The 16,293-nt window shown below is 34.3% G+C and overlaps 1 protein-coding gene and 1 pseudogene across 1 annotated transcript; both read left to right on the forward strand.

The window, feature by feature from the left end:
- The first annotated feature begins 3,832 nt into the window (after positions 1–3,832).
- Positions 3,833–6,108, forward strand: LOC129299250 (protein trichome birefringence-like 8). The gene is made up of 4 exons (XM_054937710.1): positions 3,833–4,143; positions 4,650–5,039; positions 5,131–5,289; positions 5,381–6,108. Exons 1-4 carry the CDS (start codon positions 3,833–3,835, stop codon positions 5,751–5,753), a joined length of 1,233 nt encoding a protein of 410 aa, XP_054793685.1. The 3' UTR covers positions 5,754–6,108.
- A 2,249-nt stretch (positions 6,109–8,357) lies between these two features.
- LOC129299251 (transcription factor MYB36-like) lies at positions 8,358–15,947 on the forward strand (annotated as a pseudogene).
- Positions 15,948–16,293: the final 346 nt, after the last annotated feature.

Here is a 16,293-nt window from a genome sequence, read left to right on the forward strand (position 1 = left end):
ATTCATATGAAGATTAGGAAGTTCAAGTGACTAATCATTCAATTGATATAAACCATATAACAAGGAAGCACAACCAATATTAATGGAATTAAAAAAATGTCAATGTTTCCATTTCCTTGGAAGAATGAATAGCCATAAATATCCAATGCAAAAGTTAAAATTAAATTCCTCTTCGCAGAAGGTATATAAACAACATTATTCAACTATAAAACATGACCAAAATTTAAATATAAAGAAATAGTTCCAATATATTCAACTGATACCTTGCTCCTTGTTATGCCAAAGACTGACTTCTGTGCCTCACTTGGAACCTTCTGGTTTCTTAGCCCCTGTAGAGAATTTATAACATGTACAGTGATACCAAAATCCAGCCACCATGAGTCAAAAAAAGTTTTATTGGTGTTAAATTCAAAACAAACTAGAGCTAGAGGGGCAGTTTGAAGAATTGTACCTTTACTTTTTTTTTTGTTTTTCAGTTTGAAGCAATTAGCTTTAATGTGACCCAATTTCTTGCAATAATTGCATAATGCCTTAAAGGATTTCTTGGCTTCTCACTCTTATCACCATCCTTCTTAAAGGTTGGATTATTAGGCTTTGGGGCATCATGCTTCTTTCCCTTCTTCTTATATGACCCTCCAGATTTGCTGTTAGAACCATGAGAAACATAGTTTATTGAGTGAGAGGAGTTGTTCTTTATAGCTTTCTCTTCTTGAATGACTATTAATATCATCTGGTCAACAGATCATTCAGCTTCTTGTGAGTTGTATGAAATCCTCAAGAATGCGTACTCCAATGGCAGTGATTGAAGAACACGGTAAACTAAGGTACTTTTACCCAAGTCAATTTCATTTGATTTAAGCTTGTTATAGTAATGAACAAGCTTCAGAATGTGCTTCTTGACACCAGAAACTTTATCATATCGAGTATTGTCAAGAAGTGACAAATAGTAGTTCTTTCGAGTCTTGTCAAGCTTCTTGTATTTGTTGCCAACAGCTTTCAAATATTCCATTACAGTATCCTTTTCAAGAATGTTGTCCCTAATTTTTTTAATTGTGTACTTGATGATCGCAAGACAAATCCGGTTGGACTCACTCCATTATTTATGGAAGATCATTTCAGAAGCATTGGACTTAGAAGAGAGATCCACAGGCTTGAGTTTTATCAGAGTTAAATTTTTCTCAAAAATAGTCAGATACATATTCAGGGACTCTTTCTAGTTATCATAGTTAGTCTCATTGAGAGTCTTCACAAAGGATAGTTGCGTAAAAGTAGAAATTAAAATCGCAAAATAGAAAATGAGAAATATTAATTATGCGTGCACAACATAATTATAAAACAGAATTTTTCAACAAGCGATTATCAATTATACAACTATAATCATGCACAAAAAAGGCTCAAATACCATAAAGATTTAGCTCATACAAAAATCCATACAAAATAATACATTAAACATTTTCATACCTATAGGGTACAATAAATATGTAACACATTAAAGAAGTGTTATTAGCCTATTCTCAAAGCCAACCATTAAAATCACATTAATAATGTCACACCTATGGGGTATGTTCATTATCAATGCTATAATATCCTTAGCATCATCAATAATTCATAAAGTCACAAATTTTTATGACCTTAAGACAAAACAAAATAATTTAAAAGTCCTTGGGGCCTTTTTGGGAATTAGAGAACAAATTTAGGACTATAGTGAAATTTTAAAAGGTATATAGGGGTAAATAGGCAATTGTGGAAGAGATCTCGGTTAAACATAATTTTAAAAGTTAAGGGATTAAAATGTAATTTTCAAAAATTTATTGGGTCATGGCATAAATATGAAAAATTATGGGACAAAGGAGGTAATTCTAGTTTGGGGCCAAAACGTAATTAATAAAGACAACAATTTTTTTTTTGACATTGATCTGGGCTAATGCGTATTGGGCCCAGACTAGTTTCTTTAAGTGAACATGGCTCATTTCCCCTTTCCCCTTCTTTTTTTTTGAAGAAAGATCTGGGCCCATCCGAAAATGGGCCTAGAACTCATAGTACCGGATCCTTAGGATCCGATTCCTAACCCTGTTCCTGGGTCTTCTCCAGCCACGCAGGAGATGAGGAAGAGGGGAGGAAGTCACCGGCAACCTGGAGCAGCAGCGAAGAATGAAGTCGCAGACGACGCAACAGCAACTCGTCTCTGACGACTTTGGTTCATGCACAAACAATGATGGATTGTTTGGCCACCACCGTCAGATCTTGGGAGGGAGGGAGATGCCGTGGTTTGTAGCTTTGTTTCCGGTGAGCTAACGGCAGAAGCACTGAATTCCATCCTTGTCCCCGTGGTTTGCAGTTTTGTTTCTGGCGACCTGATGGTAGAAGAACTAAATTCCGTCCTGTCTTTGATGTTGATTAAAAAAAATGAAAGGGAAGAGAAGGCAGAGAGTCGTATAGCAATACAGTGAATCTCATACTCATTTTCAATGACCATAATGGAAGGAAAAATTATTAAGCACGTTAATAAAATCTAAACATGCTCATAAATGAATTTTATTAATTCATAATGTACGCATAAAATAAATAATGAATTGAGACAAACAGATTGATATTTGTAACCAGGCTCTAATGCCACTTGTTGAATTTTGTATTTCTCAATTCATATGAACAAGTAGAGTAATGTATGCGTATCTAATGAATCCATGAGTGCTTGAAAAAGCTTGATTACCTTGAGTATAGACAAATGCACAACCTACTCATCCCCAGAGTCTTGAGAGAGTGCAAAGACAATGGAGCAATAGAGAATGAGTTGTGTATTTGCGGTTATCAACTGATCAACTTATAAGGAACAGATCAGTAATCACTTTATTAAATAATTAAAATAATTATTATCTATTATTTCTGACTCAGTCAGTTAAGAGATAATAAATAACTGACGATTATTGGATTGTGGGTTGGACCTCTACCTATTGGGCTCACTTGTGTGATCCACCTATCACGATCCACACAAGATCATGAGGACCAATTTATTTGGACTTATTAATTAATGTTAATTCATAATAAATATTCCAACCAAAACCAAAAAATGAGTTCCTTTTTATAAATCCCCATTTTCCATCTAATCATCGAGGGCCGAGGCTTCATGCTTTTTGATGGGCATTAAAATCTAATGAGTAGAAAACCCACCATTTTCCTTCTCAATTCCTTTCCATATTCATTTGTACCTGGTGTTGTACGCATCTACGATATCACTGAAGACAAATGAATTGATATGCCTTAGAAATCTTCACCATAACCTTTCTCTTTGAATGCTTCTTATGTTACTGGAAGGATTTTTAGAAAGTGTTTTTTCATAAATTATTGTTATTTGGTAAATAAAATATTTTTATATTCTTTTATCTTAAACAAGTTAAAAGTGATTTTTTATAATGGTAACCAAACACATAATATTTTTTATTATTCCAAATTCTCTAAAAAATCACTTTTTATATAATCTCTAAATTATAAAAAGATTATTTATTTTTTAATCTTACTTTTGTCAAAATATTTTATAATTTAAAATGTCAAATCTCTCTTAAAAAGTGTATTGTAATTTGAGATGAAGGAGCATAAAACATTGGGCCAAAAAAAAAAAAAGAGGATACCCCATATGATAGTTTAAAAGGGGTTAATTGGGATTCTGTGGTTGTTATTATCATTTTCCGTTTGATATTTATGATTTTATTAATCTGAGTTCCCTAATTGTACATGTGTACATAATAAATTAATAATTTAAGCAACATATGCGTGATTGAAAGAGGAATGGTTCAAAGTAACAAGAGCGGTCCTGCGTGGATTCTGAAATCTAAAAATGAAGAGAGAATTGACGTTAGCACTTCCTCTGCTCATCCTCTTCTCATGCTGCCTCGTATTTCTTAACCTCCGAAGCCCTTTTGATCGTCTTCCGCTATGGTCTCATTCTCATTTCTACCCCGGCGACACCCTCCAACGTTGTGATTATTCCAACGGACGCTGGGTTTGGGACGAAGCTTCCTCGCCTTCTCGTTCTTACAATGAAAGCTGTCCATTTCTGGATCCTGGCTTCCGCTGCCGCCTTAACCGTCGACCCGACGAAACTTTCCGGCGTTGGCGGTGGCAACCTCACGCCTGCCACCTCCCCCGGTAACATCCTTCTCTTTTTCATATTGTTCTTAGTGTGGATAGGCTTTCATATTCTCGCCATTGTTACTGCTCTTTTCCGAAACTTGTGTTCCAGAGCACCGCATTAAAGGATCCATTTACATTGTTACGGGTGGAGGAAACAGTTATGAACATAAATACACTGACCCAGTCAGATCCTAATATCCAGCATGGCATTGGTGTCAGGTCTAACCAACACCTGTATGCTCCCCTAACAACTAGCTGCTGCCTAAAATGCGCGCGCGCATACACACACATCAAAACGCGTCGGTTTACACAGATGATTTCTCTATTTGATGGACCAAGTACACGGTGTTTTCACTGTCACGGAAGGAAAATCAAACATCATATATATGGTAAAAAAAAAATAGTTAGATGTTCAAATAAAGCAGATAAGATGGTAGGATTAATAACAAGTGGAGCTGAAACAGGGCTGTGCCTGATTGTAACGAAGGTGATATGTGAAGTCATGACCACTTCTCTTGCAGATTCAATGCCACGGACCTTCTGGAGAGAAGTCGGGATGGACGCATTGTGTTTGCGGGTGATTCAATGGGGAGAAACCAGTGGGAATCATTACTGTGCATGCTAGTTTCAGCAGTGTCTAATGCATCCACAATCTATGAGGTGAAAGGCAAGTCCATAAACAAACACAAGGGTTACTTTTCCATGCGATTCCAAGAATTCAACTTGACAGTCGAGTATTACAGGACGCCATTCTTGTCCCTCTTAGCCTCTCCGCCTCCCACTTCACCCCATCGAGTTCAAAAGGTCATTCGCCTCGACAAGTTGCACTGGTATTCCAATATGTGGGTTGGAGCAGATGTCCTTGTTTTCAATTCTGCCCACTGGTGGAACCCTGATAAAACCACTAACTTGTACGACAATCCAAACCCTCCTCATCTTATTTCATTAGTTCTTTACTATTTGATTGGCTGATTTCGGATGAACTTGGTTTTTGTTTCTCAGGGGATGCTATTTTCAAGAAGGGGCCAACGTAAACATGAGTATGGATGTGAAGGAAGCGTTTAGGAGATCGTTACAGACATGGAAATCTTGGGCATTGAATAGTTTGGATCCTGACAAAAGCTTCATTTTCTTCCGCAGCTTTTCCCCTGTACATTACAGGCAAGTGCATTGCTTGACGTAGATTAAGAAACTGATGAATTATAAATCCAGATGAATTCCTGATTTAAGTCTGGATGGGTGGAAATTGCAGGGGTGGCAAATGGAATGAAGGGGGAGGTTGCGACAACGAAACAGAACCAGAGAAGGACCTGACGAGAATTGAAACAGAACCATGTAGCAGTGACATTGTCATATCTGAGGTTGTGAAACAGATGGATTATGGGAAGTGGAAAGTGCATTTTCTGAACATCACGAATCTGTCAGAGATAAGGAAAGATGGCCATCCTTCAAAGTACAGGGAAGAAGGCACTCCACCTGGCGCTCCACAGGACTGCAGCCACTGGTGCTTACCTGGAGTGCCTGACACGTGGAATGAACTTCTCTATGCACAACTCATCTCCAAGCAATTTGGAATCAGCACAAGAACACAGAAAGAGGAAAACATAACCAAGTACTCTAGCTAGCAGATAGACCTGTCACTTTGCAAAGAATGTGCACAGAATTTGCATACCTGAACGTAGTGGACTCTTCCAGAAACAAGATATGCTGTATGGCTTATTGATTTGGTCAAGGATGGAACATTTACGTTGGAGCAAAAGTGATGAAGTACATTACAGAACTTAGCTGGTGCATAAATGTGAATTACTGCAGATAAGGCTGCATTGGAAGCTGCACAATAACCAATGAAAAGGATTGATATTTATCTGGAGAATTGATTGCATTTCTTCACCACATCTTGAAGTAGATGATATGCCAGACAAACAGTGTAGCTTTTGCAGGCAATCTGTACGTTGTTGGTCACTACCTGCACAACAGTGAAGAGAGATGGGTTAGTTTTGTACTTTTGTGCAGTCCACCTTCGTGATTCACTTTCTTTATATTTTGTTCTATTGAGGTACAAAACTACATATGTTTAATTAAATGAAGATAATAATTAATAAGGTTGATTTTAGACACGGAAATGATCTCAACCAAATGAAATAACCTGCAGAACGCGATATTATTCTGGTTATATATGTTAAGGCCGAAAGCTATTTCCAATTAATGGATCCTTCCTTTTGAGATTTGTGATATTTCGTCCGGTCCAATGCCAAAGAGGCGTCCGTTGGACGTTCTACGTGAGGGTGATGAGCCGAACAAAATAACCAAGATTTACTTCAATACTTGAGGTTGAAACCACAAAAAAAAAAAAAATATAAAATGATGTAGAACAGGTTTCTTGTATCTCTTTCAGAGAAATTTGTGAAGGAACTATTTGGAGCAAATGCTGCAGATAATTTGACTAGAATGACTCAAATAGGTCATAGTATGTAGAAGATGCAGTGATCAGTTCGTTGCTTACGAAAGCAAATATGGCACCTTCTATGGAAGATGATGATCTCCTGGATGCTATTGCCGCTGTAGCACGTTCCTGGGTTCTCGCACATGGATACAAAGAGGGGAAAATGACAATTTAGGAGCTCATAAGACTATTATCTAAAATTAGGGATATTAAATTATTAAAATCATAATAATAGATCATAGTTCTTAATTGAAATTAAAAATATAAATGAGTTTACAAAATTACCCTTTGTAGAGAACAGCTAATCAATTCTCACCTGAAAAATAAATAAAAAAAATGCACTGCTGAAATTATTATTATAGGTTGAGATTATTGTTAATTTCAATTGAAAAACTATTATCCACACTTAGAAATGGGTTGTTTTTCAATATGAAACTAAAAATCATTTTTGAAATTTTTGAAATCACTTGTAAATATGTGATTGTTACTTAAAAATTTATCAAAGTGACTTTTAAATATGAAGTCAATTATTTATGTATTTTTATGTTTGTCAATATATAAGTAAAACACTTGAAAAATCAAGAAAAAACAATACTAAAACTATTATAATGGGTTAGGGATTATTGTTAATCTTAGCTGAGAAAACTAGAATCGCAAATATTATGAATTGAAACTATTGAAATTACTATTATGTGTTGTGACTATTGTTAATCTAATTTTCAAATGAGGTTAAGGATAGTACCAACTTGATTGCTCCTGCAAATACATAAGATTGATATGGTAATGATTTTTGGAAAATTTCAAAAGTCGCATTAAAAAAAAAGCAGTTAGCTTTTTTATTTATAAAAACAAATAAGAGTTCTAAAAAGATATTTAATATTTAATAAAAGAGCATAAATAAAAAGTAACAATAAAAGTGATGAACCAAACCTCTCAGATAAGCGCCAGTGATCAAGATTCACCTATCAATTTAGTTTACTATAATTCAATTAATTATCTTTTCTTTATTTATAGTGACAGCTGTTATTAAGATATTCTAATTATTTCTCAGTATATTAAAACATATCTATCTAATGTTACATTAGTTTTCAGTAATTCTGTTAAAATTTTAAATAAATCATGAAGCTATGATCTAAACCATCATAGATTCTAAATTATTTTTAATTTAGTTATATATGTTTATCTCTCTAAATTTAGGCTAGCTTTTTACCTCTCAGTTTTTCAAATAGTTCAAAAATAAATTATATACTAGCTATATATATAAAAAGGCATAAAGGATAACAGAGATAAATATACATAAAACAAAATTCTCAAAAACTTCATGTTCAATGGAAAAATAAAATAATCAAATAAAAAAGAAAAATTTATCTCAGTTAGGTTATTCTTTATCTTCTTTGGGAGTTTAAAACAACTTATAGAGTTCAAATTAAAAATCCTAAATAGTGACATGAACATAATCTAAAGAAAAAGAGAAGAGAGAACACTAAGAATAACTCGTCTGGACTCTATACACTTTCGAGCTCTTAAAATGAAATTGGTCGATTTGAGAGGCTTTTGAGAAATTTATTTATAATTAATTCGTCTGGGCTTATAGTCGGATAGATTACTTCTAATCTTGTATGATTTGCTGATATCTGATTTAAAATCTTATTTAAATATTAATTCTTATAAGCCTTACGTCCACACGCAATCGGGCTAAAGTTTATCCATGTCTGTGTGTAGTTGAAGGTCAAAGCTTGTGTGTCTTGTTTTTCCTCCGCACATAGTCCAAGAGTGACGCTTGGAGATGTCCACGTGCGGTAGAGATTTGTTCCGACATTCCCCACGAGCAATCGTGTTGAGGAACTTTGGAATTACCGCGGTGGATTATGCTTGTGAGCAGAGGAAGTGTTCACAGGCTTGTCCTGCGGTTGGAGAACTCTTTCGGGCTTTGATATTGGGTTTTCATATGCAACTCGTATTTCTGGCTTTTTATATGTTGTTTTCACTTATTTTTCTTAAAAATATTCCAAAATAAGTGAGGTATTTATTTTAATTTTATTTTTAATTTACACAATAATTAGCCAATATAATAGAAGAAATTAAATATAAATCTAAGTGAAAAAAACACCCACTTATCACAACTCATAAGAGTGATTTCAATAAATAACTTCTCTTCATTTTTAAGTAATGCTTGATGAGTTATATTCTAATTTTATTTGAGGGTAATTTTATAAACTCATATATATTTTTAATTTTAAGTAAGGATTATGATTCATTATTAATATTTTAATAATTTAAAATCTCTAATTGTGATTAATATTTTTATGTGGTTTTTAATTGTAATTTTTTTTAGAAAGGTCACATGATGTCTTTCCAACCTTTTTTGGGAAAGTCAGAAAGCCCATAAAAGTTTCATAACACAAACCCAGTTCTCAGGCCCGAAAAGCAATGTCAGGGTTTGGGTGCAATACGAGTACGATCGTTTTCGTGCAAAATCGTGACGAGGATGATTAGCAAGTTGACAGCTTCGAGAATGCATTATTTGGATATGGTTCTTTCTTCCACATGGCATGTTCCACACGCGACCTTAAGTAAATAATAATTAAAACCTTTGACCCTATAGATGGTGACCAAATTTACAATATTGATGGACGGAGAGAACAGGGAAAGTCATAAGGACAAATTATCTACGAAACTTGAATCAGAGAGCCAATCTACTTTTGAATATTCGATCCATCATTTGGACCATACAGCTATTTCGCGTGAACTATTCAACTGAAAAGGATAGAGATTGGCAAGTCTATCTAGGGCATAGAATCGCCCCACATATCAGTGGTCACCATGAAGTTTCTCTAGGTGCATGCACCCCTATACATATGGCCATGTATTGAATAAAACGTATATAATCGAGACAAATTAATATGGGACCCAAATGTTGACTAAAGAGAGGGCATGCATGTACAATAAGGAGTTCTATATGTTATTTCTGGTCTAGCCACCTAGTTTTATTTCCTTCCTTCCTTTGACCTCCATGTTTGTGTCTCTACAGATTTTCTGAAATGATTAGCACCAAAGTCAAGCTGCCATACTCGAGTCCTTAATTAACTTCACTGCTCACGAGCTTTGTGATTTCCAATGTCTTATCCCAACCCCACAATCACTATATGACAAAACCAGTTTCACAGAAACAGTGAGTTTCTTTTTCCCTCCTTCGGCATATGCATTCCGTGGAATATGACCCAGTCAGTCAGATACAGCCATTTCTTCTAACTTCTATGCTGATTTTTGCACTCATGCGTCCCAATTGGTTAACATTGGTTATGATTGTGACTTCTAGTTTTGAAATCCCATGCAATTTCTCGCATGGATAGTTTATTTCCTCCTTTAAAATAACTAAACTTCAATACTATTTTTCTTTGTTTTCCCCCCCTAACCATGAGTTATCTACTGGCGGTAGTATATATATGCACGTTCACCCTGGTATGATCTCATATAGGAGCTTGAGGTCCCATTTCTAAATTAAAGAATAAAAGAAAAGTTGTGTGTCTGTATCGATCTTTCTAATTATTTGTTTCCTGGCGACTTGACTTTTTAACGTATCCATTAATTAATGTATTTGTTACTTTTAGGTTAATTGATGGTAAAATTAAAGATAATAAAACCTGGAAGGAAGTTGGCTTCAGCTGTAATGATGAATTAGATTTGTAACGGAAGATTGTTTTTTCAAATATATGCAGGCAGGTCAAATCAGATTTGGAAATTTATGCCCATAAATATAATGAGGTGGCCACCCTACCTTGCGCAGATTCTTGTCTTTTACTCCTGCTCATATATATCATTATCTGACATTTAATATTTAATTACCAATCACAGCTTGCTTCTATTGTCAGCTAAGCCTTTTTTTTCCAACGGTTGAATGTGTTCTTCAAGCTGTGCTTTTCTTCTAGTATCCTTGTCTAGTTTAATTACATTATTTTTGACTTCTCAATTTTTCTGAGTTGATCAGTTATAGGAGCTAGTCTCAAGACCTTGATCTTCTCTATTAAACGTACTTGTTCAATTCACCAAAATTATTTTAGCTATTTGGTTAAGATTGTCACATAGTATTTATACACTCTATTTTTGCTGTCACTTTTGGACGCGGGACTTGGCTTCTATCCATCAAACATACACAACCATTGCTTAGAAATGAAATACATACATACATACATACATATACATATATATAAGGGGCATGGCTTGGCTCTTACAGTTTCCTCATAAGAAGTGAAAAGTCTACCTAAAGCCAGTTTGTTTTAGCTAATTTTATAAAAAAATTACTTTTAAAAAATTTATTTCGTAAGTTTTTATCATATTTATTTAAAAATTTAAAAATAATTAGAATAAAAAAATATATTTTTGATTATTTTAATAAGCTACTTGAGTAGTTTTTGAAAATAATTCAATGCAATAGATGAGAAATAATACTTTAAAAAGATGAAATATGTAAATATATCATTAAACTTTAAAAATATCTTAATAATAAATTTTTTTTATAAAACAAAAATTAAAGAAGTATCATAAAATTTAAAAATAAGTAACTAATAATAACTTTTTTATTATGGCAACCATATATAAAATAATGTCTACTTTTTATAAATTTTAAACTATATAAAAACTATTTATTTTTTAATCTTAAACAAACAAGTCTTTGGTTCCCTCTAGGCCTAAATTAAATGACAAGTTCAAAATTGCTGAGTTAGTTTGTCTCATTGTCTCTTGGATTTGCCAAGTGATAGTTTTATAAGATTTTAATATATTGTTAGTATTTCATGCATGCATTTTGCCATTTCACTGGCAATATTTTCTCTAATCTTATTTAAATTATTTATATTAATTTTATTGATACCAAAATAATAAAAATATAAAGAAAGAAAATACGTAAAATTTAAAACATAATTCTCAAGTAAAAAATAAAAAGTAAACAAACCATATAATATTATTCTCTCTCTCACACACACATATTTTTCAAGGTAGTTTGGGATTTCAATTGGAAATAAAACTATTTTATTAGCTAGTGACATATAAAGTGGATCAAATTATACTTATAGAAGGCGCCTAATATACAAGACTGAAAAGAGTAATATTTAATATTTTCAGTACAAACAAATATTTTGGATTTTCATCGCATATAGCGGGAAGAGGAGGAAGAAAAATTGTACCATGGGTGGGATTTTATGGAACCACGAATCGCCCTGAAATATATGAACATTCATATCTATGTATATGGGCGCCTAAAGTTGAATACAAGTACACAAGAAGATCGAATAAGAGCCATCTTACCAGCTAGAGCAGGTCATTTTTTTTTTTGAGAGCATGTAATTATTGTGCGTGTGTTAAATTATCCTAATACAAAGAATCTGCGAATGAAAATCAAAGTTTGCAAATTAGGGTGCCCAAGAAGGATGGCCAAAGAGATGAACATAGAGAGCACAAGCTTCAAACTTCAAACCAAACGATGCCCCTCTTGATGTGACACTAACCTTTCCCTCCCCACCAAATACGTTAACTGCTTACAATTTTTCTCCTCCTTTTCTTTCCGTCTGCATCTTCAATTACGTGACTGCTTTTGACTCCAGCCTTGCTTGAGTCTCGGTTTTCTGGAATATCTCATTCGAAATTCAAATAAAAGAGAAAACAGAATCTGGAAATAAAAGAAAATAGAACTGGATTTTATGCAGAGTGATCATTAATTTGTGTCCAAACTTCAGAAGCATTTCTTGTCTGTGTTTTTGTTTGTCATGCATGGGGTAGTCACGAATTGAATGACCGTGAACTAATTCATTTAAATGCTTGCTGGAAAATTTTCGTTATTCACGGGATAGTTTGTGGTTTAGTGAACTAACATCGTACTTGCCTGCCAGGTTTCTGGCTCTCGTGATCATGCTGGTCATGATCTGTTCAACCAAAAAGGAAAAATACAGTGCACCGTATTTTCCACATAGTAACAAATTCAATGCTGGATAGTGCCTTGTCTTCTTCCATAAACTTAGCTTTTAGAAAATTTTCAGTGATTTAAAAACCAGATCAAATTGATCGGACCGTCGAGCAATTTGAATTCAACATATAAAAATCACTTTAAGGTTGAGTCAAGTTGGATCATTTTAGACTAATGGTTAGACTAAAAATCAGTCTGATTTTTAAAAATTTGACTGTACAAAAAATTTCTTTTTATCAATTTTTTTAAAAATAATTAATTTTTTTAATCATTTGGTGTTATGTTTATTATGTGTGACTTGTTAAATAATAATAAAATTAAAATATTTAATTTTATTTTTAAATTAAGTAAAAAAATTTATTTATTTCTTCGGTTTTTAAAAAAAAATTGAAAATTATATCAACCTATTCAAGTTGGACCTTAAGGAGCCAGCCCAATGAAATTGACCTGAGTTGATTAAAAATTTGACCGGAATAAATTTTCTACCATTGGGTTAAGTTTGATTGGTGAAGTCATGGCCCCAGTCCATTACAATCCAAGAATCCAAATCATCTTCTCTCTCCCTCGATTTCTGACACATATACCATGTCTTTTTCTCCAATTTTACTTTTGTCGTCGAACTTTTTTATACTGTCATCTCTGCTTTCATCGTTTTACGCCTTTATTTCAAGTATCGTAAATTAATATAAAGTGCTACTCTATTTTTCAACAAGCTGGTTTAAAAAAAACCAGGGATGCATTGTTATCAATTTATTATTTAAACGGCCCGCAAAGCAGCAATGCAACGATATCCCCTAATAAATCTTTTATCCATAATATAAGTAATTTGAACCAGGTTTTATTATGGCGGTCAACTTGAAAGATGTACCTTCAATCAATAGTAATATTGCATGACCGCGCGCCCCGGCCGGGGGGTAAATCATGCGGAAAAAACTGAAGTGCCAGACTATTCGACAAAGACATTATACAAATCATGGTTTTAAAAAGCTTAAAAATTACTCAGTTTCTTTATTCATATATTTATATATATTTTAATAAGTCGTCCAAAAAGATAATGAAACTTTTTTTTCTGATGTGTGTAGTTGCAAGAGAAGTAAAATGTATGTACTATTTACTATAGCTATAAGTCTTAGAAAATGCAAAAGTCTCAAAGTTTAGTCACATGAATCAAAGCCTGTTCTAAATTTTAGTCACATGTGTAATTATAGTAATAAATTATAGATGTGTATATGAATTTCAAAACCGAATGTTGTACCAAGAACGGAACTGTACATAATTAAGTGTATACAATTATTAAAGCTGACCGGGTATCAAGTTTATTGTAATAAAGGAGCTACATAATTGAGTTGAGATGATCTTCAATAATTTCGAAGGGAGAAAAAAGTAGTGAATGAAAGAAATCAGTACAATTGTGAATTAAAGTTGCAAGAAAGGGTGGTCCATGTATGGGTTAACCCTAATTATAAAGAGGGGTGAAGTCGAGACTTTATAAATAAGCATGTACATGTACGGGTGAACTTGAAAAAGTGGAAGAAAATAAAATTAAATAAAGCGCCCACATAGTTCCAAATACAAGTTGATTCCGGTTAGACGAAGACAAGAAGAACAAACCTTATTCTCCGGTTCTGGCAATACTCAAATCCTGGAATTTTCTATCCCAAAATACTCTTCTTTTCTGCCACTCCCTTTACATAAAATATTTATATCTCTACACTGTGTGATGGATGTTCTTTGGAATCATGTCTATCCCCTTCTAGCTGCTTTTTTTATATTATAATCATTCTCTCTCTTATTCAAGGACTGTAAAAAGAGAGGGCGATTGATTAAGCCATTACCTCATTTCTCCAAGACTCTTAACTGATCAGAGAAATTTAACACCACATCGAAGAAGAAGAGATCCGAACATGGGGAGGGCTCCCGTGCTGCGACAAAGCAAAACGTGAAGAAAGGACCTTGGTCCCCAGAAGAAGATGCCAAACTCAAGTCCTACATTGAACAGCATGGCACTGGTGGAAACTGGATCGCTTTGCCTCAAAAGATCGGTACTACATATTATTTACACACAACCCTTATGTACACGCGCGCGCGTGTGGATTTCTCGTCCTACTCCTTCTTCTTTTCCTTTATGTCTCTGCGATTTTCTGTACACTAACACTGGGCAAATCAGGAATTAACTCCTAAATGAAGAAAGTATGAGAAGTAGGAACTTTTTTTCGTTTAGATATTTGAGGATTTCAACATATAAATGAATCAGGGCTAAAGAGATGTGGGAAGAGTTGTCGACTGAGGTGGTTAAACTATCTTCGACCAAATATCAAACATGGGGGTTTCTCCGAAGAAGAAGACAACATTATTTGCAGCCTCTACGTCAGTATTGGAAGCAGGTATATATACATATGATTACTGATTATATAGTTTTTTTGGTGCAACCAATTAGTTATTCAGATTGAATCTTGGAATGAAGTGAAGGGTTTTAATCAAGTTGATAATATATTGTATTTAATGGTGAAATTAAGCAGGTGGTCGGTGATTGCAGCACAATTGCCAGGAAGAACAGACAACGACATAAAGAACTACTGGAACACTAAACTGAAGAAGAAGCTTCTGGGTAATAAGCACCCGTAAGATCAACAATCACGTAGTAAAAGCCCAGCGAAGGAGCTAATAGGATCACCTCTTCCAATTCCTTTCTAGTTCCTGAAATTCTGCAAACACTACTTTTCCACAACTATATTGGCCACCACACATGCCTGTGATATCTCCCTTGCAATACTCAAATCAAGACCCATGTTTCAACGATCAAGATTCCATCAAAAAATTGCTCCTCAAACTGGGAGGAAGATTTTCCGACGAGGATGATGATCACGATTATCACCCTACCCTCGATGCTTTGAATATTACCCCAATCTATTCTCAGATGGTACTCCCTGCACTCAAACCAGTTTGTGAAGAACAAGCAAATATGGCTGCTTCTTCTTCTAGCATGATCAATAACGGAACAATGGTTAACAGCAACCAGATAGAATTGGCCCGAGAGACAGGACTTGAGGAGATAATAGTATGCAGTAATAATACTTATGCTTATCCACAAAGATTAGATGGACTGGAACTATTGTTTGGGGACGACATGGTGATGGTCAATGAAAAGGTAGCCCCACCTGAAGATACCAATTCGCTCGTTTATCAATCTTTTATTCCTTCCAATAACCAGTTCATGCCACACCACACACCACAACAATGTGCTTTCCCAGATTTAAGGTTAACCGGCCATAAGTATTTTATCATCACGGTTAAACGGCCAGAGGAAACCTTGTATTTTTATTCCGTAGATAATACACAATCTGCGATGCGTAGGTATCGATCGGTTTGTCCGCTTTATGCTCATGATTGTTCCATCAGTACTGCTCACAACTTGAGGTTTGGTAATTTAATTACACTTGAGCTGTATTTGGACTGCTATAATATGTTAATGATATAATATTTTCCTGTGCCTCACTAGAAATTTGCAGCAAAATGCACACCCTATAGCTACCTAATTCCTGAATCACACTAAGGTTAGTTCATCTCTAGCTTCTAATTAATTTGAGAAATAAAAGATTCATTTTCCTGATCCACTGACTGCGCCCATTAGATCAGCATATCTTAATTACGCATCTTATAGGCTAGGAAGAATCATCTGCGTGTGCCTGTTCTGTTAGAAAAAAGAATATATAAAGAACATGGCAGAGTCCTATATGAAAGAATTAATGGGCAAGTAGTCATA

This window comes from Prosopis cineraria, unplaced genomic scaffold (assembly GCF_029017545.1).
Source record: "Prosopis cineraria cultivar Desert tree isolate PC_DT_omini unplaced genomic scaffold, ASM2901754v1 PC1098, whole genome shotgun sequence".
Lineage (NCBI taxonomy): Eukaryota > Viridiplantae > Streptophyta > Magnoliopsida > Fabales > Fabaceae > Prosopis > Prosopis cineraria.

Excerpts from the sequence above, each read along its gene's own strand:
- LOC129299250 (XM_054937710.1), top strand. The coding sequence starts at position 3,833 with ATGAAGAGAGAATTGACGTTAGCACTTCCTCTGCTCATCCTCTTCTCA. Across the intron at positions 5,040-5,130 it reads CCTGATAAAACCACTAACTT|GGGATGCTATTTTCAAGAAG; the intron begins GTACGACAATCC and ends TTTGTTTCTCAG. Across the intron at positions 5,290-5,380 it reads TTTTCCCCTGTACATTACAG|GGGTGGCAAATGGAATGAAG; the intron begins GCAAGTGCATTG and ends TGGAAATTGCAG.